Genomic DNA, 27312 nt, shown 5'->3' with positions numbered 1-27312 from the left:
CAGTTTGGTCCCAGTGGGCGAAGGTCCGGCGATGTCAACTTTCTTTGAAAAAAGCTCCGCTGAAACTTTTTCTAGTCTTGAGAAAATTATCTTTGTGCTAAATCATGTCAGGGTGCGGCAGAAAACTCCAACTGGACCTGGAAGGAAATGAAAAGAGAGATTTCTTGTTTTCTGTGATGTTCTGAATGAAGCAATATTTTTCTGAGCATTTTTTCTTAAATCAAAGCCGAGGATAAGGAAGTTGAATAGCTATGGTAGATGATACTAGAATTTCGTTTTGATGTGACTTCAGAATATATCCCAGTTACCTTTACTGAGTACAGTCTTACCTCTGCAAATCACTGATGTCCAGTTGGCTTATTCTGATGACAGCTAGAAGGGTGCATAAATAAGAGAGGAAATTTAAATTACAATTTTGACAATGGCTAGAAAGGTAGATGCCAATATAAAGCAGTATCCTCCAGAGTGCAGTGACCCTTCAGGGAACTTGTTTATTCAGTGAGATTGAACCATGCTTTCTTGAGAAGACAAAATGGGATATGACCACCTGAAAACTCATAAATTTGAGAGAAATCTTTCTCTCTTGACTTACGGATAATTAAATTAGAGTTCATACAGATATTTCCTTCAAATGTTAATATCTTGAAATTTTGATTAGCAGTCTCATAGAGACTTTATCTGCAATGTAGTCATAAGCAGCCAGGGTAGAGGTACGCCGTGTCCCCATGCAGTGGTGCCTGCCCATGATTTCACATGTGCACCCGCGGTGGCCACTCATTTGTCATGAGGGAGTGAATTCTGGGCATCTTTTCCATAGCAAGTAGTCTCTGCCTCTCACTGTCTCATTACAGACATTAGAGGTATGTCAGGTCTGGGGATCATTGCTGTCCAGGCTAGACGTGATGAGCCTCAAACCACGTAACATCTGTGGTTGCAACTAAGGCTTCGTTAGGTCTGGGTTCTTTCCTGCTACAAATCTTTCCAAACATCTTGCAAAAACTCATCCTGGAGTGACACGGATGTCTAAAGAGCCATAAGCATGTGTTTTCGTGGCATATTGTAATGGCTGTGTTTCTAGTCTTTTATATGTAGTGGATAGAGAATAGGGCAAGGAATCAAGAGATATTTGTTATTTTCTCAGTTACTAGGATGCTTCATGTAACATCTCCCCTTTGGACTCTAAGTCCCCTCTCTGTCAGATGAAATAAAGCCATTTACCCATTTTGAAGAAATAATTATAATCCTTAGTTTGATCCTCACGGATTCTATACCAATTCAAATCAGTATTGTCTTCAAATGGGTGGAAAATAGCAGTTACAGGACCCCTTGGTCAAGCACAGACTGTACCCAAAGGCAAGAGGTGGACTTTGTGAGAAAAATTTCTGTTCCTGTTGACGGCATGTAAGGCCAATGCAGAACAATTTTATCTTAGTGACTGCTTTTTCATTGTTTTGTTTTTTTCTTTCCTGTTTTCCTTCCAGAAAGCAAAAACAGGGAGTGAGTGTTGGCATGCAAAGGACAGCAGTGCTTTAAATATGTTTGTCAAAAGTTGTCCCATGTTAGTTTTCCTGTCTGCAACAAACGTGACTGCCATTTCATAATTCATTAGAAGCGAGAGATGAACAGGATGAAAAAACACCTCCTCTCTGAGGGATGCTGCCTGGCATCCTAATGCGCGTTTCTGTAGGCAAGCTGAACCACTAGTACCCTCTGAGGATCAGGATCTCTGTGGGGTCTTTTTTATTTGTGTTTCTATCAAGTAAAGGGAAATTTGTCTTTGAAACTTGCAGCTCAGCAAGCTTGCACCACGTTATTTTACATTTTTTGGGGTCTGTGTTCATCTAGATGTGCAAAGTACAGAGGAGCAGCAGAACGCGCTCCGGTGGGGAACACGCAGGGCATCCGCAGTGTTAATGCTCAGCTATGAAGTGAGAGAGGGCTGTGCACCATCTCCTGGTGCCAACAGAAGGGCTGCTTTCTGGCTGTTGCAAAATCATCTGTGCTGGAAGAGAGTGTGCAAATAACGCCTTGTTTTGCTAGGAATATATAAAAAAGTTCCGAGAGTGAAAGAACTCTGTTCGAGTCAACCCAAGGGGAAATGTCTGCCCAGATTTTCCAGATTAAAGTAATAAAACAAAATTTTCTGAGTCCTCAGCATTTTGTCTCAAGCAGAAGAGCTGCTTCAAAACAAACGTTTGAAATATTTCCTATAGAAAGAAGGTAAACAGGCAGCTTTTATGAAATGGAACGTAAAGTCAGGGAGGATTTTTTTTTTTCGTTTTTTGGTAACATTATAGAAAAGAGCGATTTCATTTAGGAAGAGAACAGTGAGTGCCTTGCAGATATTGCTAAGAGCCCCTGTTCCCCTGTACGACGATGAGTGGCATGAAGGAAGGCAAAAAAGCACTGGCCTTGTTGCCTATTTGGTAGCAAGGATCAAATCCCAGCAAGGTGCTGAGGATATAGTGTGTAGGAGGAGCCATCCTGGTGAGGACAAGCAGCTCGGGCTTGGTGTGAAGAAGGAGAAAGTGATCTGAGCACAACGTGAGGATCTGTCACCCTGCAGCTGTGTTGGCCAGTGGCATTAGTAACACTCAACGAGAAGCCATCAGAGTCTTTGGGATGAAAGGTAAAAGCCTGAGAAAGTATTTTAGCCACGTGGGTAGACAAATCAGTCTGTTCTTGATAGATGGTGGTCAGAAAGACTTGGCAAGATTTAAACAGGGTCTCAATACGAGAACCCAGATAGAGACATCAACGATCAAGATGATATATAGGTCAGAGATGTGAGTGATGGGGAGGGCTTGCGAGGAAAACAAGACCTGAGCTTGCATACCAACACACCAGCTCTCTCCTTTCCTGACCCAAGCGTGGCCATTGCAGCTCGCCCCTGACTCAGACAGGAGGAGCTGAGCCCAGCACGCCGCCTCTGAGGACGTCTGGTTTGAGTTCAAACCTCCGGCTCCTCCAGCTACCCGTCTCTTCTCATGGCATAGCTACGTTGGGCCTTCAGAGCAAACCCCACCATGAAAACCCTCCAGCTGCTGATGCCCCCACAGCAAAGGAGAATTTTTGTGTTTTGTGAGAACGATGGCAGATTCTGTGCAGGAAAGATCAGGGAAAGGAACGTCTAGACGTCCAAACTGGTCCTGGTCACTGGGTAAAGGTGCACAGGCAGTAGCTTGTTTAATGCCTGCAGTAATAAAGTCCAAGGAAAAATATTTTCCAAAGGAGAGACAGAGTGGGGGAATGACATGATGTTTAGCTCTAAAACTCTTTTTTTTTTTTTTTCAGTGAAGTAGAAATCCCAGTGAAATTTCTGTTCTAAAGGTCAAATTAGAAAGCTTTCATCCCCAGACTTGTAAACTATTTCTCAAATCAGTGACTCTAAAAATTATTCATTAGAACACCAGCTCTTAAACTAAACTTCTATTAAGCTCTGTATCAAAGGGGGTTTCATTCCGAGCCGTGTAGCCCGCTGTGTAGTCTTGCCACAACAGCAAGGACATGGGCAGAAGAACTTAATCTTAGTGTATTTGTGAAAGGGATGACATAAAACCCTGCTTTTAAAAAGTCAGGCACAGGTTTTATAGAGACAGTGTTTAGAGATATTAGAGCCATAAATATCAGGAGGCAAATCTTGTCAAGTGTTTCGAGAGCAAAAAGCTTTAATGCTTTTGTGGGTGCTAGTCATCAGTTAAAGTGCTTTCAGCCTGCCTTCAGATAGACGGGCTATGATTTCTTCAAACCAATGTCCTCTAGAATCTGAAATTGATTGAGATGCACTAGAATCTCATCTTCAGGACTGTTTTATGGGCCAAATTAGCATAGTTTATAGTCTACAGCCAATGAAGTCGTATTATTCTGTGGGCAGCGATGCAAATGACTTCTGTCTCCATCTGGTTGTGTATTTTGTCCAGGATATGAAAGTATGCTCTGTTGTGTGTACAGACTTATGCAAATGTGATGAAAACAATTTGGAAGAGGGCATACAAGCTATCTCTTGGTAGAAGGTTCTTTATACAGTCTGAACCAGGAAGACTTGGCCAAATTCTCTGGTTGCTTTTTTTTTTTTTGTTCAACGAAGTGTCCTTGCCAGCCTATTCAGAATACCCTTGAGAGAAATCATCTGGTCTTTAATAATAAAAATATCCCATTGACTTTGATTCAAGGACTGCATATGACCTTAAACATCATTCTAAATCTTAGATTGCTGGGATCATCTTAAAATTATAGAGGGGGTATGAGAAGGCAAACCCAATTATGCTCCATAAATCTCTTTAAGTCATGCTTGAAAATTGACTTCAGGTGTCTTGACTGTCTCTGTGTACATAAGTGGATTGTGGGTTTCACATATATGAAGAAGTAACTACCCCTTACCTATATCATTACTTTACTTCCTATCGTATGGGTGCTTCGAAGTTCATTTAATATGTATAGTAAAGGTGATGTTTTATCCACCAAAGAATACCCAAAATTAGCAGTTGAAGAAGTTTTAGTTTCTGGTTTGTCAATTCTTATCAAATTCATTTTTAACCATTCAAGGTTCTTGCATCCAAATTACAACCAAGCCTCAAGGGTGAAATACCAAACCAAAGACTCCATGCAATTTATATGGGCTAAAAAACCCCTTTTTAAAAAATCCTGATGAAATGATTTGTCAATAATCTAACTGAAGTATTAGTAACCTAATTGAAGAATATTTTTAGCACAGTTACAATGACACTAAGGCTAGAGCGTGTAGTAACCAGTTATTGCTAATTCTCAGGAATTACACAGTTGCAACGGTGCACACAATCTAACATGTGTAGGTACCATCTACCCTTTTCCCTTCCTGTGCTCCTCCTGGACCTAAGCTGGGTGATGTCACCTTCCCAGGAGGAGGCACTTTTACAGCCCCTTGCCTGCCTGTGGAGTTGCTTCGTTTGGAGGGATGGTGATGGTGGTGGTTGCTTTCTTCCCCCAGCTGGTCCTGACTTTGGATATTTTTATAGATCTGCTACTACTACTGTATTAACTGCTTTTTCTGCATAGATTCATCTCTCTGTTATATCTGAGTTCTACTGTGTCTGCTTTCTGTAAGTTGTGTTTTTGCTCGTGGTTCTGTTTGTTCCAGCCAAACCCACTTTTGCTCAGTCCCACAGTGCGTTCCGTTGGCAAAGAGGAGCTGTGGGTTGTGGGCACAGCTTGGAGGCATCTATTTCCATCCTGCAGCTGCACCAGCCAGGCCTTTGCAGTTGTCTTGTGGCCTTATTCTCCAGGTCCTGTGTTCCAGTTCCTTGTTTTTCCTTCAGATGTGTACATCCTCTATCAAGGTTCATTGAATAGCTCAGTCTGTAGGGATAATGAGCCATTTGAAGATATAGACAGACGTATAGATACAGGTATTATGCTTTGGTAGCTACTTGCTGTTAACATCGACTCAATAGAGCAATATCAGTGATGTGTTATCAAATTTGCTTTATAAAAATCTCTAGGCATAGACTTCAAGTAAAATATAGCAGCATAGAGGCCACCAACTTTTTTTTTTTTTCTCTAAACCTGGATTTCAGTCATGTTTTCTTTTGGAAATTAAAGTTCAGTGATGTATAAAGAAGTGATTGATGGATGTATGTTTTCGTTAGCATACAGTAAAAGGAGAAACAGTTTTGTATCAGTTAAACAAGAATAATAGATAAAAATAGCGTTGACACTGCTCTTCTGATCATTAGGAAAAAAGCCTTAAATGTAATGACAAAAGGCTCATTAATGGTATATGAGTTTTTGACAGTATGCCATTCAAGGCAATGTACAACAGTGCTTCCTTCTACATGACATAAATTGGCTTTCTAAAAGACATGCAGACACCTGTCACCATCAATTTGAATCATTTACTATTCATGTAGTTTTCTGTAATATTTTTGGTTTTGTTTAATCGTTCTGAAATAGCCCTCTTGCATAGAGAGTTCTCTCTTAATTCCAGAACGGGCAAAATTACAAAAGCATTTTGGATTCTAAAAATATGCTACACATTTAAAAAAAAAAATAAAAAATCCCACAAACCATGGAAACCCTCCTCTGGCAAACAAAGAAAGGCAAAACAGAGCTTGGTGCTCATAAAAAATAGGGATCTCTCTGTCAAATCACCAATGACCTGAGACTTGCAGCCTCCTGGGGGAGCCTCGTTGTTTCGGTCTGGTTTCCAGGGCACGCTGAGTTATTTTCACGTTGGAGCCAATAACGGGAGCCAAGTGGGGCTCGTGTACAAGCTTGTAAGCACTCTGCTTGGGTAGAGGTCTTAACAGCAGAACGATCAGTGGAGCTATAAATGAGAAGGGATATAAATCCAAAAAGGAGAGGTCAAATATTACACTGCCCCCGGCAACGGGAACTCGCGGGAAAGTGAGCCGATGCGGTCTTGTTTGCTCGTGCTTTGACGTCGTCTGTGAAATGTTTCTTTTAAAGAGCAAACTTGGATTTCCAGGACTTATCTAGTGGTCTCTTAGAAAAAGAATTACCAAATTTCGTAAATAAAGTACAAATCCAAGTAGGTCCTGATAAAGGATAAAAGGCTGCAGCTCTTTTGTTTTGCTTATAATTGAATCTTCGTTGCTATAAAGACTAATTTTTGCACGTGAAACTTGGGGAAATTTTTCATTACTCTAGCCGAAGTTGGATAATTGTAACTGTGAAAAGCCATATGTTTTTGATTAAAATTTCCATATGCCATTTACCGAGACAAACTACCCAGTCTTAAGGGGCTTTGGATTGTTCCAGATTGTCTAAGCTTTTATGAAACCAGGTTTGAGGTTTTGGAAGGAGGTCATTCCGTGCGATACCCTACCCAAACTGAAAAGCTGATGGGACTGACAGCTGCTGCTGGCACCTTCTGAGTGTTTTTGAGGAATAAGGGTCTGTACCAGACTGGCATCGCTTTCCAGGACGTGTGTAAGTTGTGTCACTGAACGTTGAGGCAGAGTTTTAATGGAGGCTACGGAAAAATCTAGTAATGTAGGGAAAGACATTCAAGTTCACGTTGAAGGGTGGGTGTTGGTGTGCCCGTGCTAGTAGCATATTGCACTCTAGTGCATTTCAGCATCAGATGGCAAGTTTTTGTGCAAATATTAACTAATTAAGTCTCTTTTGAGACACACGGTTTAAGTGCTCATCCTTAGAGAGGTGCAAACTTTGACTCAGAGAAGTTAAATTACTTTCCCAAAGTCAGGCAATTGCAGTTCGGTGGTGTCAGCGGTGCAAATCAGTATCTTTTCAGAGGTTAAATATGAACTTTATGCTCACAGGGGTCTGCTAAGTCTGATTTGGAACTGATGCTGTGGAGATGATGACGATGAAGTTTAAATGGCATCCTCACTCGTTCGTTAAATAAGGTCTGAGTAACAGAGTTCATCACGATAACTTGTCCACAGTCCTGTTACTCCTCCCTGTTATAGTCTCTTCTTTGCATTGGAGACATTACTAATCATATCCTCATGTGGTGCTGGAGTTGCTGGAGGTTGTACAGTATTTTTCTATTTTCAGGAGTCATCGGTTTAGTATTGTGTGCTCCCAAGACGCTTTGGCAGGACATTGACCTTGACCATGGGAAAGCATTAATATTTCCTTCCTCGGTGATTTCTCTTAATCAATTTTGACAATTGCTTTCTAAACAGAGAACAGCCAAGTTAAAAATAGGGCAAAAACTAATGGGCAAGTGTATTCTTTTCCTAACAGTCACACAAATATCTGATCTTGATTATTTGAAATCACATATTTAAAATTTTTAAATTTAAAAATTTTTAAAATTTTTAAAAAATTTAAAAAGCCTGATCTGCGAGTTATTCATTGGTGCAAGTGACCTAGGATTTCTCGTGCAGACATATGCTGCTTTGATTAGTTAGGGTAAGCTTACATCCTTCTTGCATCTGGTATCCTTTTTGATCCTATGAATAGAAACAGTATTTTTTCAGGCTCATATGCAAATCCCTGGGTTGTTGAATGGACACACTTCCACCAAAAGCACACACAGAGATCCTGGCTCCAACAAGAAGCAGTTTTTATTAGTGTAAGCAGTCCTTGATTCTGGTCATGGTTTGTTTGTTTCCTGTGTAAATATTTTTGTTGAACTTAAAGCTCCTTTCTTTTTTTGATCTATGCAATGATAGATCACCATAATTGAAGTAATTCATAGAATCATAGAATCATAGAATCGTTAGGGCTGGAAGGGACCTTCAAAGGTCATCTAGTCCAACCCCCCTGCAAGGAACAGGGATATCTCCAACTAGATCAGGTTGCTCAGGGCCTCATCCAACCGGGCCTTGAACGTCTCCAGGGATGGAGCATCCACCACCTCTCTGGGCAACCTGTTCCAGTGTTCTACAACTCTCATGGTAACAAATTTTTTCCTAATATCCAACCTGAATCTACCTCCCTCTATTTTAAAACCATTACCCCTTGTCCTATCACAACTGGCCCTCCTGAACAGCCTCTCCCCAATTCATACCATAAAAACTTTAATTAAGTCACAAAGGTGCCTGCATGCTAAAACTTAATGAATTTATCACTTCAAGGCATCATTTTGCTCTGTCGTGTTCTGTCCCTTCTATTTACTAATGCTCATTGCATTATGTCTAACGTAACTGTAAACTCCTTAAATGATCTGGTCTTTTATTTCTATTAGAAGGTATTTAGTACTCCACGGGGTACTTAATAATTAATCATAATATCATTATTTTCAGATTTCTTACATACTGTGTCGCCAGGTGCCAGGACGCAAACCTCTGAGACTCTCAGGTCTCTCGGTGGGCATCAGGCCACCAGACCATCACACTGGCTTCCAGACCTCCTCCTCCTTCCCAGTGTTTCATGCATCTGAAGGCTGGATGGGTGCAGTGCCTTGCAATGTGGCTTCCTGTTAATCACTGGTGGTATTTTCCACCAGTTTATCCCTAATTGAACCTGGCTGCTTAAGTGTGATTAAAGCATAGTTAGCGTTTGTACAAGTTCTAGAAAGGTGGTCTTGATCTCCAAGCCTCAAGGATGCTGAACCCACTGCTCTCTGTTGTAGTTCATTCCAGCAGCTGATCATCATCACTCAGTAAGTGTAATTTCTCATCTCCGTTTCCAAGACTTTCAGCATCCTACCACTGTGGGTTTTTATGTCCTCCCCTGGCTTAGCAAACCCTTCAAGGAATGGCATTGTCTCCTTGTGACGGTGCTTCTGCATGTAAACCAGAAATGTCTCCCTTCTGTTGGAGAAAGTAGTGACCTGTTTGAGGCTTCCACTGCTTCCCTCCCAAATCTGAAATTGTCCTCTTTTCTTTTAATCTACACCCTCACCTGTTTTTCGAGAACTTGTGGGGATTTTATTGGCTTTGTTTTGTGGTTTGTTTTTTTTTCAAAACAGGAGCAAATGTATTTGTGGCAGGAGTCAGTGAGCTCCTTGACAACGTACGTAGGAGAAACAGATGAATAGTAGAGCGTGGAAGAATATAACAAGAAGGGAGTAGGAAACGAAAAAGAAAAAAAGGTGAAATACAATACAGTGAGCAAAACATGAGTAGAGGCCAGCCGTGTAGCAGCACATGCTGAGTAGCCATGCCGTGTCGGGGAGGGTCATCTGCTTGGGCACAGTGGCAGGTCCAGCAGCCAGGCACTTGCAAACCTCAGATTTCCAAGGCCACCTTGTCCTGCTCAGGTGCAATTCCCAGTGGAAAGAGCTGGTATCGAGGGAAACGTGGAGGTGTGATAGTCCTGCTTCAGACCTTCTTGCAAAACAGCAAGCGTGCCGAGAAATAATTGAGCTTGCTGGTTTAGTAGGTCTTCTGGTGTTTTCAAAGGTTTCTGTTTTGTATTGAGAATAAGAACAAAAATCCTCCTGTGTTAGCCAGAGTGCTTGGGCTTGGGGGCAAGGCAAAGTGGAACTTCATGCTCTTGTCAGGGGAGACACATACAGCCGAACCATTTACACTGCAATTCAGAGTCACTCTGCAGCTGTGAGGGTTATTTTTTTCTTCTTCTTTTACTGTCCCATTGATTTTTAATGTCAAAAGTGTAGAGAATAATTTCTTTCTTACTCTCTGGGCAGGGGTAGAGAGGCACTAGACAGCTGTGTGTCCCTTGGAAGAAGATGAACGTGGGGAAAAACACGTTAGAGTTCTCCTTCTGCACTAAAGCTTTTCGCAGGGTGGATTTCAGCAACCGTGTTCAACTTTAGTTTAGCAAGTGTACAATTCAGCAGTGCAAAATTCTGCACCCATTTGAGCAGAAGTTTGTAGGAAAGGGTTTTGTCCTCTTTGCACAGTATGTGAAAGCAGAGGAGAACCGCGCGGATGCGCTCGTCGCTGATCTGTGTGCTTTGTAACCGTTCAGCAACGCGGATATTGTTCCTAATTTCTTGGCAAAGATTGCAAGATGGTGTTTTAAATGAAGTTTCTTATTAATAAAATCTTAACGATATTATTGTTAAGTCAAGTTACTATTTAGGTACTGCAAAAATGAATTTGAAGCGTGGATTTCGGAATGCACGAGCATAATCAGCCTAATCAGTTTGATGAGACATTAGCCTTTCTTGTAATTATCTTAATCTCGTTAGTTTACTCAGAGCTGGATTTTAAGCACATGCATGAGGCTTTTCAGAACTGACAGTTGACTTTCAAAGGCTGATAGTTTGCACTACAGGCGATAGTGATGAATGCTCTGCTTTGTTTGCTGCCTCCAATTGATTTTGACTGTTCTTCCATCATTTCCTTGTTGTTCATCCAAGCAGAGACTTCTTTTCCTGGTAGCAATCCTTTTCTTGTCGTAAATGCATGTCTATCTGTTTTGTCAACAAATAGGGTTATTTCTTCCTTGCAAAAAAAAAGTCAGTGGCCTAAATTTGCATTTAACTATTGAGTTGTGCACTTTCTCTCCATGCTGTCCCAATCAAGAGGTGCTGGGTCACCGAGCAGGTGGCTGTTTCCTGTGATTAGTAGTGAAAGACCCTTCCCATTCCCTCCCCTGTGATTAACAGAAGAATTCCCCAGAGCACCGTTATAGGCTTAAACACGCAGGCTCAGATTTGATGTAATTTTCTTTCGTATGTCCCAAAGCAGACCTACATAGGGAATTTTTAGGGTCCAGTCCTGAGAAGTGAATTCTGTATAATCTCTGAAATGTTTTGTGGGTGTATGTCGTGCATGCGTATGGCATAATGCATTAGTTCTTTGAACGTGGAGGAAGATATAAATAGCTAAATAGAGATATGAAGAATCTTCCAATAAATATTATTTGAGACTTAGCAATACTTCTGCAATTTTTTTTCTAGTGCATATATATGTGTGTATACATATGTATATAAAGCATCTGCTTTGATAATTGGGACTTGTTTTGCTTTTACTTTTCATTTACTGGAAATAATACTCGTGTAAAACTGTCTCCTAACACCACGTGTATTCCTCTAGGCATCATTTTGGGTTTAGGTTATTATTCCTTATGCAGCTGTCCCCAGTGAGGGTGGGATGCAATCTTGTGCCTGTATGCAGTCAAAATCTATTTACATCTATGGGACTGGCGGGTGGCCAGAGGAGTGTAATAGTGGTTCCTGAAAAGTGCCATTCCACCTTTTTTTGTAGAACTTAGGGCAGAAAAAATTTATCTCTCTGTTTTCATTGATAACGGGTTTTCTTCTGTTTTCCTTCTGTCTTTTTTCCTAGGCCAAAAAAAGACAGAGGACAAAGAAAATCGCTCTGCTCAAAGTTATAGACTCAGAGCATGACTTGAGGCTGAAAAACTCCCTGTACCTCCACAGAGCCTGAACAGGCAGCTCACACTGGTGAACGTGCTGATGAATTGATACCCAGTTTAAATTTGGGCCAGTGTTAAACTCAAGTGTAGTTTTGAACCTCCTGTGTGAACTGGTTTTGCCCAAAGGGTTTGATCATGCAGGAGCCTTAGCACCTTATGCAAATGGCAGCACCACCCGGATTCCGTCACCGTTGCTTCTGTCCCTGGGTTTGGGCAGAAGAAAGATGGGAAGGTGGCAGCTTTGGGCTAGTTTTGTTTTCACAAACAGTTCACTACAGCGCAGCAGGCTTTTTAAGTCCCCACAATATTTATCCACTAAAATACAAAAGAAAGAACTGAAATAATATCATAGTAAGATTCTGGGAGTGATGTAACGTACAGTGAAAGGGTATGGCAGAACCGTGCTGGAAATCTTACAGTGACTACTAGCACTAGAATAAATTGTTACTGACTACTTCCACTGTAGTGCCTCTTTTGCCTGGATCTTGTCCTGAATTTGTCTTTAGCTGGAAGGGTCCGTGAAGAAGGTTTCTGAAACGAAGCAGTGACTTCTTCTGATTTTATTTATCTAATTTTTTTTTTTTTAAGTATGCATGCCAGTGCTTCCAGAAAACATTTTCAAGAGGGGATAAAAATCAAGGCTTAATTTTTCATCCTTGTAACCTTATAATGATGTTCCTACTCGTTCCTGCTGTTAAATATTTATCACCTGTGTGTTTCCTCTAGTTCCCAACTGCACTGACAACAGGTTTGTAATCACCAAACCATGGCTCAGCTACACTGAAAGCCAAAAAAAAAAAAAAAAAAAAAAAAAAAATTGAAATGCAAGGGCCTGGTAAAGAGAAAAGGCTACCAAAGTGATTCAGCATATCAGTGCTCCCGTGCAGCAGCTGATGGTGCCGATCAATACCTGGTACTGATCAATACCTGGTGCCACGCTCAGCTCACAGAGTCACCTCGTCACTTAATAGTGAATTTTTTTTAATTCAAGGAGGGAGGAGAGGGAGTTACGTTTTTTCAGTGTGTGGCCCCTGAAGGAGAGGAAAAGGAGAGAAGGTGGAAGGAGGAATTTAATTGAATTAAAGCACAGTGTGGCTGACATACAGCTGTTAGGAGAGACTTCCTTGTGGGAGAGGAAGGGTTTCTGCACATGGGTTGCGAGGGCATCGATAACAAGTCTCCTAAAGGGAAACAGAACTGGCTTATCACCTCATTGAAGGTAGCGATTGTTTAAGGCAGTAATTCTTCATAAACTCATAAAATAAACCCAGCAGCATTACAAATTGCTGGAGTTTTCCCTAGGTGTGTCTTCTGCCCTGGGTAAATCAGCACCTTTTCCAGCCTTGCAGCCTGTGGAGATGTTTTTGCAGCTTCTGGTGGTTGGCAGCCACAGCAGCCTCCCACCACCCCCGCGTTCCACCCATGTCCCACCATCCCACCTTCCAAGCCAGTGTTCACTTTGTCAGGCAGCAAAGTCCTAATGAACCTTCTGTCCTCCTCGTGGGTAAAAACCATTAAACTCCTTTTAACTGAGTTCTTTCTCTCTTGCCAGATCTTGAGAACTTCAAAACCAGAACGAGAAGCACGGTGTCAGTCCGCCAGGGCCAGGGCATGGTGCTGCTGTGTGGACCACCACCACATTCTGGAGGTAAAGCAGTTCCTTTCTCTCACTTTCAGCACGCAGTGGCAATTTGCAAAGTCTTCATTCTCTGGGGATGTGTCAGCCCTGCAGTGATCTTTTCTGGCAGCATGTGGTACCTGCCAAAGGCCCTTCCCTGAGACCAGCAGCATCATCAACTCCAGCGTTCATGCGAGGAGGTTTACGAGCAGTTTGCATTAGTGGCACTAGGGAAGCTGGCGTTTTCCCAGCAGCCAAGGCAAAATTTGGTAGAGGAAAAAAAATAGGTTCGAAGCAGAGTTTACAAATAGCCAATCATAACAAATAATGTAAGAAGTACTTTGGCGCAGTTTGCTTCAAAGAGAGTGATATAAATGTTTGGAAAACGCAAAACAATTCTTTGAATTTGTTTTAAATGTGCCATTCCTGCATTTGCTGGCTGACTTCCTGAACACGTGTGTTGCAGTGCTACATTTATATCAAAAAAAAAACCTTAGAAAGGGGGTCAGTCATCTCTTCTTGCTGGACATCATTTCAGGCGTGGACCGTGTGTCGCGCCGCCGCCACCACCATCAACAACCAGCTGTCGTGGCATCAGGGGGGTGTTCGGTACGCTGCGAGCAAGTGGTTATCTTCTATGATCTGTGTTCCTTTTAAAGAAATGTGCAATCCTGCTTTGAAGTCTGTCTGTCCTCATCAGCAGGATGGAAATGGCCCGTTTGCCGTTAGGCTGCGTTTGTTGCTCAGACAGGAGACGACAAGAGCTGCGTCACACGTGTCCAACCAGCTGGCAAACGTACCCACCACTTTGGTTATTCAGCTAAGGTCTCTCTCACCTTTTGGTTTCAGATGCCAGAGATTATCCTGAGAGTTTTGGTATCTCAGGTTTCTGATGTTCGTTGCTTGAAGGTGGTTCTTGCACCTGTGAGGTCAAGTTCACAAAATTACTCGTTTTCAGAGCATCTAACGTTAATAAGTAGCTCCCAGTTTTTTAGTTTATTATGAGTTGGAGATTCAGCATATGAACCGAGGGTTCCCCTCGATGAGAAGGGAATGTGTATTTCTTGCAGCACAGTTTCAGCAGGTTTTGTCAGGTTGGTGCATCCCGGTGTTACGTTTTGTTAAGCAGCATAACGATGCGATTGCCTCCTGTGATGAAGTGCTTGCTGGGTGCTGGAAATTGGGAAAATAAATGTTCATCTGGAGCTCAGGAAGTCGCTGGACTGAAAACCAGAATAAATGCAAATCAAATATTTTCTGCCCTTGGAGCAGTGGATGCCTGAGCCCCTGAGCCAGTCCTGCTGCATTTGTGGTGCCTTATCCATTAGAAGTTTTCAGTTCTTTTTTCTTTATTTCCCTTCCCCAGTTGTTCACTTACATGCACTAAATCAGTGTAAGAACTAGTAGAAACCTACCTGGGTTGTTAGCATTTTCCTCAGATAATTACCCTGCGTGTGAAGGGGTTTCCTCATTATTTCCACTGCTTTTTTAATCAAGAGCCTAACGATGAACGCGTGTTGGCTGTTCTACCTGTGAAGCTCTACACAAAAAATAATGGAAGAGTAAATATTGCTATGGGAACATGGCATTCAGGGCCCATGTAACAGCTCAGTGAGGAGCTGTAGGTGTTTGAGTGGACAAGAGAGAACAGTCAAAAATCTTAAAAGTATGTGTATAGCTGAAATTTGGCTTTGGTTTTGTTGCAACAAAAATGGGTCCCCATCGCAGCGCTGGCCGCTAGCACAGCGTTAGCTGGGCAGTCCCCAGTAACTGAATCACAATAACGGGGCTGGAAATGGGAGGAACATCAAAATGTTTCCATGACTTTTTTGATGAGACTAGTTAAGGTATCTCAGCATGTCTTAGGATGAGCTCTATAGTTTGGATGCTGTAAAACAATGCTATATTGCTGTACGTTTTCAAAGCACTGCTAGATCAATACCATCTGCTGTCGCTGCTCAGGGGAGCTGTAGGAGTAATTGATTGGGGGGGTCACTAGCCAAAATGGAAAAAAAAACCTAAAACAACCTTTGGTTTGTCCGAAGTGTTTCGTTCCATTGTATTTTGAAGCCTGTTTATTACATTTAGATATATTTAGAAACCACGAAGCATTTTAAAAAATTAGTGTTCAATTTAAGCTGTTGGTGAAAATGTTTCCCTTTAGAGAGGAGCTGTGCAGCAGGAAACAGGTTAGCTTTTCTTGTTTGCTTTTTTTCAGTATTGTTCATCAAATTTGGCAAGATACTTTTATTTGTCAAGATAAACTTAATTCAAACAAACAAACAAAAAGCCCCAAAAACCAAAGCAAACACTCGCTTGTGTTTCTAAGGGCTCTGAATATAAGTGGCGTTCCGTAGGGGATATGCCTGGGAAGTATTTGGAGGTCACTGTCCTTTTAACATTATCTGCAAATTTTAAGATCAGAATATTCCTTTGTGCCAAATAGTTCTTTTTCTTTAAGTTTGTGGGAACTGAGTCATTTAGCCGCAACTGTTACTAGATTTATTTGATAGTCAGGGCAGGGTTAGTTAATATTTTAACAACTGCAGTTTTCAAATGCCTCCTAACATCCCTGGCATTTCACTGTGAGTCTAGAGATTAAAAAAATACAATCCTAGAAGGGTATGCACGTTTCACTTGAAGGGCTGGTAGCATGCCCATCAGCATGCAGGACAAACGAGCCTGTAAATCCTTTCCCCTCCCTTCTTTTGGGAAGATAAATGAACTTTTCTTTTAGATTTTCCTTCACTCTCTCTCTCTCTGATTTTCTCTTGGTTCATCTTTAGAAAGGTCTATATACACGATGTTCTCATGACATTTGCCTTCCTGCCCTCGTGGGAAAACCCTATAGACGTAGAGATTGAGATTTCCAAGTGCTGTGGGAAATGGTGAATGGACACAGAGAACTGGTGAAAATGATCTCTCAATTACTTGATTATTTAAATTCTGTGTTCCCTGGAGGTATGCCTTGTTTTGAGATCTCTGTCTGTGTTTCATACCACCACTCATCACATCTGTAGCTTCTTTATTCGCACTCCTAATTTATCTCACTAATCTGTGCAAGTAATAAGCCAACTGATCGCCTCTTTAGATAGCAAAGTGCTGGGATATGCTGATGGAAACGTGCTGGCACTTCTACAGGATGTGTGTCCTCCTGCCCACTGGCTTAGGGCCACTAAGGAAGTTGCTGCTGACCCAAGAACTGAACCTTCCCAACACAATTTCTAGACCTGAACCTCTTTTTCCCGGACACCTTGTCCTCTGCTCCTTTCGGGAGATGCTGACCTTCCTGAGCATCTGGGAACCGTGTCTCTGACTGAACAAAGGCAAGAGTTAAAGGAAAGTAAGTTTTCCATCTCTCTGCAGAGCCCATGTTCTCAATGCACTTGTAAAAGTCCATCTTCCCGAAGAGGAGGAGATTCATTAAAGTTCAGTTGTTCAAATAACTCTTTCCCATCTGATGCCATTACTCCTGTTGGAAACACAGCCGTGTAGTTTGTGTCTGGGAGCTGAAATGTTGACAGAGAATTATTCTCACATCTTTTCACATAATGGATGTGTTCAGGTTTTCTCGTTCTCTCCTGCTTCTTTTTTTCCCCAGTAGCTGAGAGAACTTTTACTTCTGTTGCACAGCTTAATCAAGTAGAACTAACTAAATTTCAGCATTTGACAGAAGAGATGGCAATTCTGATTTCATCTCAATCTCAGCCTTTCACGCTGTACGGCAGGTAGTGAAGTGTAGACACCAGACATGTTTTCAGAAAGCACTTTACTGATTACAGTGGTGCTAAGACCACTTCTGTGCTCTGCAGAAAAATGATTAGTGCGTGCTTACTCATCTGGTCAGTTTTTCTCTCCTTTTATTTATTTATTTTTTTTTTTTCCAAAGTGATGATGGGCACTTCATGGGCTGGAAACGGTGAAAATGTTTTGGCTGCAAGTGTGGCTGATGGCCTCTATTATGTGATGAATGGTTTGAGGGGTTTGTCTCGTAAATAACTTATCGCACGAATCGCATCTCGTATCCTCTTGCTTCTACAGCCTCGGCTGCATAGTGCAAGGAGGAAGGGGAAACAAACTGGGAAGGAAAAAGGCAATTATTGGGCATTTTAATACTATCAGGGGATCAACATATGCGCTGCTCGGCAGGGAGTGCTTTGGAACACTACAACTTCAGTTGTAGTCAAGTATTTGTGCCCTTTTACTCCTGATCCTATAGCTCCAGCTTTCCAGTTGTTTCTCTCTCTTCTTTCAAAATTATCTCTCTGCCTTTCATTTGTCACTTAGGAAGAAATAATACATTAGTAATAAATAATACATTAGTAATAAATGTCCAGAGCTGCTGTTGTAACAGTGGGAACAAACGTTTGTAATATTCTCCACTGATGTCCATACAGTGGACGTTAAGCAAAGTTTATGTTAAAACTTTGGAAAATAATCGATCAATAATGGAAAGGGAAGAAGTGACTCTAGAAATAGCATGTAGACGAATTGGCCAAGGACATTTCCACCTAATGTCTACCTGAAAACAGGGGATTGTGTTATTCTGCCTACCCTGCAGCACTTGTGCTGTTGCATGAATGTGCCCGGTGGTTCTGCTGGATGACCAGCTCAGAACGGCTTTGGGCAAGAGCCTTAAAGCACATGTTCACCTGCGTGTTAAATCAGCTTCTCAGTCCCAAATCTTTTTCTTATGGCACATTCCCATTAATACAAAATCCTTAGAGGAGTGGAAAGTTGAATTCTACAAGTACTATTCCTTTTCTGTGTGTGTTAGGATGAGAATGCCTCTCCTGCCATGTTTGTTACGTGGACATCTTATGTCCCCACTCCTCTTCACTAGAGTAATCTTAAAATTCAGCCTTTATGTTCCTGGGGTTTCTTGCAGTGTGATAGTTCCTGAGCTTTTAAAAAATGTGCTTGTTGCACAACCCATGTACCCAGGACTGGGCAGTTGCCTCTTGCCAAGCAGATTGCCAGAGTACCCCTGCCTTCTCCTCATTGAGGCATTAATAGTTCCTCCTCTTTCTCTCCTATCTTAGTGCCTTCGTAAGCCTTTGCTGCTTGGTCAGATTTGGTTCCAATTAGTGAGAAGCTAATTTACAGAGGAGTGTCTCACAGATGGATGGGCAACGTGGTTGTAAAAGTTCCATTTCTCTAGGAAACCAAGCAAAAATCTGCTAAGCTGGTTGCAAGTTGGTTCAACTATTTGTCAAAATGCTGCAAGGTCATTGAGCAGCCTTTCATAGATCACTCCAACGGTTGGAGTGAAAACATGAGCAGGTAAGCTGTCCCTTGGAGCTGGGAAAGAAAAAGAAGAAAGAGTCAGAGAAGTATTTTGCTTTAGCAATAGTCAGTGATGCTTTCAGCATGGCAATGGCAGTGGGGTCGGTGTTGGCAGACGTGGTACGTGCAGCACCAGGAGGTGTTGCAGACCTCCCTGGGTCACAGGGCAGGAGTTAAACCGTGTTGTGCGCAGTCAGTTCTGCTTGCAGGATGCAGGGAGCGGCGGAGGGAAGGCTCAGTTTCTGAACAAACTGGAAAATGATGTGTTAGGGTGGTGTTCCCCATGAGCTGGGGCTCAGCAGCTCACAGGTGTCTTTCCTGGAACACGAGGAAATAAAATTCAAACAGGATTTGTCTAAGTATTGCTCGTTGGAGGGAGATGCAGTGTGTGTATTGGAAGTGTGTGGGAGATGGAGAAGACCACAAAGAGGGCAAACAGTGTGGCATCAAAAATATCTGAATCTGTTATCAATTTCTCCTCTTAATAGTGACTGCCACTCGCATGTCCCCCTACAGTGGTCAAACTCCCTTGTCCAAAGAAGCGTCAACATTTTAAAAGTGGTTTCCAGAGTATAAGCTGTTGAGCTCAAAACGCCTCCAAGTGACTTATCTCAGACCAAGAACCAGAAAATAACTTCCCCAAACCTGCCAGTTCCTGGCGCCTTGCCGCGTAACTCCGAGGCGAGGTCCTCTGCTCACCAGAAGTGGCTGGATCTAAGCAGCCTGGCTTAGGTTTCATTAAACTTAAAATCAGACATATGAAACTCTCATTTAAGTAAGAAGTGATTGAGAGTTGTAACTTCCACTTAAAGTGCATCTCCCATCATTTATTTTTTTATTCCGTGCCACAGTCACTGTTTAAATTATTAAAAGCAAGAAGTAAAAAGCTTCTCAGGAGATCGAAATGGATTAGATTAAAATTAATCTGACATAATCCTTTCTCTAAAACTGCTGATTCAGTTTATCAACATATTTGAGGATAAGGATAGATTCTTCCCTAATTTGAGAATGCTTCGGATTGATATTTCTGACAGCACATAGAACATGCGGTAGTTTTAATTGAGAAATTTATGAAATTACAAATATTTCCAATATCACAAATGCCAAGCTCATTTTAGATTGATGCTAATCAAAGCACCGGAGTCGATGTATGTGATGTGCCTCATTTCAGCAGGGATGGGTGCTGTCAGCAGGAGCCACAAAATAAGGTTGTGGTCAAGAACAGGCTTTGGTGCAGGTGTTCCGACCCAGACTTTCACCTGGCATACATCATTTATCACCTTGGCTGTTGGCACCACTGCAAGCTTCCTACCAGCCACCTCCCACTGTATGTTTGTGCCCCAGCTGGGCTGTCACGGGCAGGCAGCGAGGTGGGACATCTGGGGTCGGTAACACGCTGCCCACCGGAAGAGCTCAAGGGGAAGAGGCTCACCTCTCCAGTAAAGACCTTGGAAATATTGAAATAATAAGGAACACGACGTTAATGGACTTTTTATTTATCAGTGACAGCTCATGACGTCTTTAAAAAGAAACGATCTGCAAGCTAGTCCTGTGGTTTATTCCCTTGTTCAGTTGCAGTCGCCACTAAATGAAGATTGAAATGGTATTGAAAGGAGGTAGAGAAGCAGGGGCTGGCTAAAGATGAGTGAAATCTGTCTGACAGAATTCGGTCAATAGGCATTTATTGAAAGTTGTAACATCTGTGATCTCTTTATAAAATAAATCAGAGATCTGAGTCTACCTCCCAGGCTCTGCTAACGGCGTTGCCACCACCCTTACCCTCCAACGCCAGCCTTAGCTGGCCCCTTCAGAGGTGGCCAGGACTACTTTCAGCTCCCTTGAGATGGTTATAGCAGAGAGTGTGTTGTTGACACAAACAGGACGTTTGATGTATCTCCATTTTTGCAATCAAATTTGGGTTTCCAAATCCCTGAGTGCATATACTGCTTCGTGTAATTCAATAGTCCTGGTTGCATGGGTGCTGCTGCCTACGGGGTGATGATTTGTTGTTGGAAACCAAATGGAGGTACTGGTTTGGACATTTTCTGTTGCCTGATATATATGTCTAAATGCACAACCATGATGATGTTTTTAGCTGGTATGTGTCAAAATGCTGTTTATTTATCAAATATGTCAGCAGAATGTTTTTTTCCCGTGTACTACAGGCGAGTGCCATGGCATCACGGTGCGGTGCCTGGCCATGCAGAGATCTCCCCTAAAGGACGTGCCACCCGTGCTGCTTGGCCAGATATTTCAACCTTGGAGTTGATCATAATATTAATTCCCTGCAGTAAGAAAATTCTCCACAGCCAACTTTCTTTTTTTAAAGGTTTGATCTAATCTCTTATAGCTACAGTGAGAGGCTGATCAAAGGTAGTGAAAGCTGGTATTAAAGGATTAGCTGGGTCACATTGAAATATGTTTTAAAACAAGCCCAGGGACCTTTAGCTTTACTGAAGCAAGTGCACAAAAAAAAAAAAAAAAAAAAAGATTTTTTAGGCTAACTCTCTCTGACTTTAAACAGAAAACAAACTGATGGATTAAATCTGTGAGTCATTCCTTAAGGTGATATGTGTAGCACTTTACGTTGAACAAGCCTGGAAAATATCAGCAACGATTGAATCTCCCAGAGCAAAAATACAGTGCAGAATTAAAAATCAGTGTAGGTGTCTTTATGCACGTGCCCAGCCTACAGTGTATTTATTTTCATTTGATGTTTGCCCATAAGTAATTAGCAGCTCCAGTCCAGTCCCCTTTATCTTTTTTTCTGGCTGATCTCTCCTCTCTCTCCTTTCCATTTGCTGCTGACAGTATCTGCCACGGAGGTACTTTATCTCTGGCTGTCAGGTGAAGATGAGTGTTTCTTTGGAAGGAAGTTGATGCCACTCTGTGGACCGTATCAAACTATTACTCGTTTTTTTTAACTGGAATTTCCTCATTGAAATCAACTTAAAAACAGTGCGAGAATCTTAACAGATCTATACATTACTCAGTAGGAAAAGCTCTGAAATCATCTAGCCTTGAAGAAGTGTCGCAGGAGACCAAGCGTGCATCTGCTGGCTTCCAGAGTACGGTGTTGCGTGGTTAGTAGGGTATTGTAGCAAATATATAGCTACTTAGCCACTTGTGAGTGCTTTCTGTGTTGTTGCTCTTTTTTAAGGTTGGCTCGGTGTAGTTACTTGGCATGATACATTGCACGCTTGGTAAGATTTTTCCATAATCTCTGTTTCACTGTGAATCAGCTTCCGTGACTACCTGTGGGAACTCCTTTGTGCCAGGGGTGGTGGCGATTCGTTCCAGGATTGCCCAGCTGATAATTTCCCATTCCTTAGCAGAAATAACCTTCCAATTCGTAATTTTCTTCTTCAGTGGACCAGTATCTTTCTTGGTGGGCCCAGCAACCCAACTTTTTGAGTGTCCTGAGCATCATCGTTGGTTGGTGGGGTTCGAGGTGGCATCTCCACTGGGGAAGGGGCATGGCCCTTTCCACAGAGTCCAAGAGCAGCTGGACCACTGCTGGTTTGAGCCAGACTCTAAAAATTTAGGTTTAAACCAGAGATGCATGATACTGGGTGGCATCAAATCTAATCCTGGGCAGGGCTCACCAGTTTCAGTAAACACCGAACCTGGTTCCCCAAAGGTATCATCAGCCCTTTTTGACAAATATAGCTTGGGCTGGGTTGTGGATTTTCTCTTCAGGCAAGTGCAGGCTGAGCTGGAAATTTCTGTAAGACAGTTTATGAAGTTTGTCAGAAAAAAAAAACATATAGTTTCTTCCAAAACCTGCCAGCCTGCATGCTAGATCAGTGAGGGTGCAGGAGGCTGCATCATCTGCTGCCCATCAGACATTTTTGAAATAGGTTTAGGTTTGTCTATTTAACTGTAGTAAATACAACAGCACGGGACTCTCCATCTCAAAACATTTTCCATTCAATCATAGATAAAGACTACTGTTGATTTTTCTTCTCCCTGAGGGAACTTCAAGTTAAAAATTAGTCAAAATCCCCGACGGCACGGTGCAGTAGTCATTAATGTTCCTGGTGCCATGGCAGCTGGTGTAGCTGCCATCGACTGGGGCTGGAAGCTGTTTGCAAGAGATAAGCCAGGTCAATTGTGTACAGCCATCAAATATTTAACTATTTTAGAGATACAGAAAAATGGAGATGGAGCAGATACAGCTGATTATTGATTAGACTTCAGGTAATGAAGACCTCTCACCTTTTTAATTACCTGTATGTGAAGCTCTACGTACTGGGTGAGCGTGGAGTCGAGGGACTGGGAAGCAACCACAGCCCCACACGCACTGCAAATTGCTACGAGGCTGAATCTGACGTGGACCTTGGCTGGTTTGTAGGTTTTCCTCGTTCTTACACACTTCTGGCTCGTTAACGTGCGTGTGTATCCAACTTTTCTGTTACCATAAAGCAGCGCTATCAAACGCATGGGCACGGTTATGTTGCCAAGAATAATTATCTCCTCCAAGTAGAAAGGGACCACTTGCTGTTACCGTTGGCACATGGTCAGGAGATGGCAACGATGCAGCCTGTGTTACAATCCCATTTCTCCGCTGTCACAGAGGTGTTGTGCCCTGTTAGACCATATCAGAAGTTGTATGCTGTCACCGTTGGAGGTTTGTAAGAAAAGGTTTGAAAAACTTTTTCATGCCTCAGGGCAGAGAGATGACCTCTCAAAGTCTGTTCATTGCCTTTCGTGATGTCACATCTTCGTGACGATTCCCATCGTCGCCATGTTGCCGTTCACGACGACAACTAATGACGCTTTCATACTCTTCTAAGTTAAGTTCTGCAAACTGATTCACTAATATTAGCAAAGATGAAGGGCACGTGCCCATCGGGCAAGGACAGCACGTTTCTTTGTGTGCAGATGGTTGACTAGCTGGCTGCTGAGTGACTGCATCGCCAGGTGTAGCATAGATGAGGGTTCATCTACAGATGAATTATTAACTTTAGATTAATCTTGTTCATTATTCATTATTCTTTTTATTAAAACTTGCATTGGAGGCGCAGAAGCTGTGGTGTTACATCGTGGGGTGGCCCTGTGTGACAGTCGAGGGGAGAATTGCCGAGTGATGTTTGCATCCAGGTTGATTCGCTTTAAATTATTCGGCAATTATTTAAGAAGAGAAGATAAGAAATTGATCCGAAGTGCTAGCAGGGCAATGGAATGGGCTGTAGGCCCACAAAAAAAAAAAAAAAAAAGTGTACTGTGAATAATTCATGTTGCTTTACTATTAAAATAAAACTGTGAAAAATGATCAAAACCTCCAGAAACGGGAGTGCAGTTGCCAACAGATGACTGGTGTGGGTGGTGAGGAGCCTCGAGGGGTTGGGTAGGGCCATGTACCTGGTATGTTGTGCCAGGGATTTGTTTTTCCCTGATAATCCTCCTTCCTTTTCCCCAGTGCACTCTCAGACAGCGTGTTGTGGTGCATTGAGCCTCCTTTCCAGCTCGTGTTACGTTCTTCATGGGGCTACGGATGTTGATTGCTTAATCAAATCACAGTGAAATTTGGAATTTTGAATGTCCCCTTCAGTAAGCAAAACAAGAATACAGAATGAATTCACAGGGCGCTCATCGGATAATCAGTTACGCTTTATCATTGCCCAAATTTACCGTAACCATCAAAACACCCTGTTGGTACCACTTACGAGAAAGGAATGCAGGCAATCAGAGGAAAAAAAAAGGAAAGTCTACAAATTATTCACCAAAAATGGGTCTTTTATGAAGTTTATACAACATTGCTGTTGACAGAGACATTACCCACTCGAGCCCCTCGCAGGGTGCAGTCACAGAGGTGCGTGCAGGTCGGATGGATGGGGCGTGAGCGTGTGCTGGGGTTTGTACCACAGTCATGTCCTGCTGGGATGAAGGCTTCCATCAGGCTCCTTCGCAGGCGACTGAAGCTCCAGGTTCCTCCCTTGCTCCATTCAGGGCAACGTTACCCTATTTCTGTGTAAGTGAAAATTCTGTCTTGGGCCAGACTTTGCGATGTAGCTGGCTTTTATGAACTGGATGGGGGGAGGAGATGGGGTATGGTTGGTGTTTTGTATGGCAAAATATTGTTATAGTGTCTGAACGCATAAAATAAATACCAAGTGTGAACGTTTGGTGCTTCCTAGCCTGGTGTGCAGCAAAGGCTGGAAGATGAAGAAGGGCTGGGCTCATGTGTGCATCAGCTTCTCTGATGGAAACCTGGGTGGTGGCAGGCATGGACAGGAGCGCACACGGAGCCGAGAGACATGAGGTGTACTAAATCATGTAAAAGCATAATGCTGCACCCAGATCCTCGCTACCATCGGTTCACGGCAGTAGTTGAGGCAATAGCTTCTCTCCAGGAAAAACTTCCCATGACTTGGCTATTGCTGTTGGCTGTACCTGGAAGGGTCCCATCTATGACAGGAAAGCAGAGGTATGGCATAAAACAGCACTTCCCACACTTAAGAATAAATTACACTTGAAAAAAAATTAAAAAGCAATCATAATTTTATGGAACTGCACGATCAAGGGAAGTGTGAACCTGACTTAAATCCACCATGTCTGGATTTAAATTGTCGTCGTTTAAAACGTACCAGGATGAACCTCACCTTTCGTCTCAAAATGTCTCAAAATTATTTACTGCTCTTCCAAAATGCTGTCCTACTGAAATTATAGTTTGGGTTGCTTTGGCCTGTTATGAAGGGAGGATTGTCTTAATTTCCTTAATTTTGTATTTCTTTCTTTACATGTATAATGAAGCCTAATTTTTGTGTGTCAAGATTTACAGGAAATGCTGCAAATCTCTTGTTTCACGCTGAAAAATGGTTCCAGCCTGTCCAACTTGAGAGTAACATAGTAGGTGGTAATATAGAAATGATAGGAATCATTAAAGATTGGATTAATCTCTGTAACTTTCAGTAATGGCTATAAAAATAATAGTGTATTGTACCACACTGTTCTTATTAAAAATGATAAATGATCCCCATTTTGACTAATACTAATTTCAAAATTTCATTCTTCTATTCAGCTTTATGGTTACCATAATCTTGATGTTTTAATAGCTTTTCCCATAATAGCTACAGAGACCTTTTTAAGTGGCAGCCCTGACTGTATGGAAGAGACTTTAAAAAAAAAAAAAAAATCAAGAAAAGAGTTTCTTGTACTAAAAGGCAAAGACAAGGCAAAGACAAAATAGTACACATGTGACAAGCCAGAAGACCAGAGAACATTATTTTGGTAAAACATATGGTCTAATTATAATAATTATTCATAGCAGAATTTCTGCTCAGCTTTCAGTAACGTGTTAAAAAAAAAAAAAAAGAAAAAAAACGAGTCCAAAATCTATATTCAGGTGGCTTGAATAATTTATTTCCTTTTTAATTAGTTGATGGCAACTGCTGGCCACTGTAAATTTTGTTTAAGCATGATGTTTAGCCGTGCAGTAGTGGCAGAGACCTTGGGTTCTAGTTTGAAACATTCGTTGATGTCTGTAGGTGGTCCAGGGTATGTGGTTGTGTTCTTGCACTTGGTCCTGGAGCGCAGACCCAAGCATCAGGGTTCACTGTAGAGCATGGAGGGAGCAACTGGTGTGAGAGAGTCTTTGAAAGGGATAAAAGGAGCGAAGGAGAAGGCTTCAGGCTTTTTTTTTTTTTGGCATTGCTGCCGTGCACATTTAAGTAAAACGACTTTGCGAATAGCGACTTGAGCAAAAGGCTGTTGGTGGAGCTTTGAATCAAGCCTGTTCCTGTCTGATGTTGCATGGATGGATGTTTGGGGCATATAGCCCATGTTCTCCTGCCGATGGCTAGCCCAGAGACATAAATATTAATGGTGAGTGTACTGTGTTATCTCTGTGTGATTGAGCTGCTCCTGAAAGCGTCTACGGCAGTGGCTGGGGAGGGAGCGTGGAGAGGAGGTTAATGATCTGCTGGTGGGCAGTGGGCTTTCCTGCCACATGTCTGATCTGGGAGTGATTCGCAGCTCTGCTTGATTGTGCTCAGTGCTTCCACTGTCCATCTCAGCCCAAGTCAAGTCAAGCTTCTGCTAACACACCTGTGTGCTCCCCACCTCTACTTCTTCTGCTCTTCACGAACCCGAATTTTCCATAGGCTCCTTTGCAATAGGTGAGGGATGTTAACTAATTTAGGATGCTCTTCCTTGTCTCTGTTTTCTTTGCTCTGGACCAGTAAAGCAAATACGTAGCAACTGGGGACCCTGCACGTAGAAACCTGTGTTCTTTCGGCAAAAAGAAATCCACTTTCCTTCTAGCACGTGCCTGTGGTGGTAGTGTGGGTATTCCAAGTACCCAAATGTGTGTAACCCATCAGCATGGATTTGTGTAGACAAAAAACACTCTTTATGTAGTCGGTAGAGCAAGAAAATATTTGAAGTTGAATGCGTTCCATCTGGTGGTGGCTTCAGCCAGGGCGCATGGACCATCCGTACCAAAAATGTACAAGTAATTTCTCCATCCTCCTGTCCTTGCTGATAATCGTTACGGAAGTGAAGATTTGCCCCCCAAAAAACTTCATCTCATTCTGATCTGTCATGGAAATCCAGGCCATCAGGGTGATGAAGGAAAGTGCAGAATCAAAGTACGAGATAGGTACGAGGGGGCAACCAGGGGCTTTGCTGCTGGCGGTTGGATT

General features: G+C 42.3%; 1 protein-coding gene across 1 annotated transcript in view; it reads left to right on the top strand.

Moving 5' to 3' along the window:
• The window catches only part of CNTN4 (contactin 4), a 116997-nt gene that overhangs the window by 8327 nt on the left and 81358 nt on the right, over nt 1–27312 (top strand). Inside the window, exon 3 of the mRNA XM_086619332.1 lies at nt 13316–13411. Within this exon, the coding sequence (XP_086475458.1) occupies nt 13316–13411 (96 nt within the window). The remainder of the gene's footprint in view (nt 1–13315; nt 13412–27312) is intronic.

Source organism: Tauraco erythrolophus, chromosome 12 (assembly GCF_009769465.1).
Source record: "Tauraco erythrolophus isolate bTauEry1 chromosome 12, bTauEry1.pri, whole genome shotgun sequence".
NCBI lineage: Eukaryota > Metazoa > Chordata > Aves > Musophagiformes > Musophagidae > Tauraco > Tauraco erythrolophus.
The sequence above is the reverse complement of the archived record's forward strand: the minus strand, read 5'-3'. Positions and strand labels throughout refer to the sequence as shown.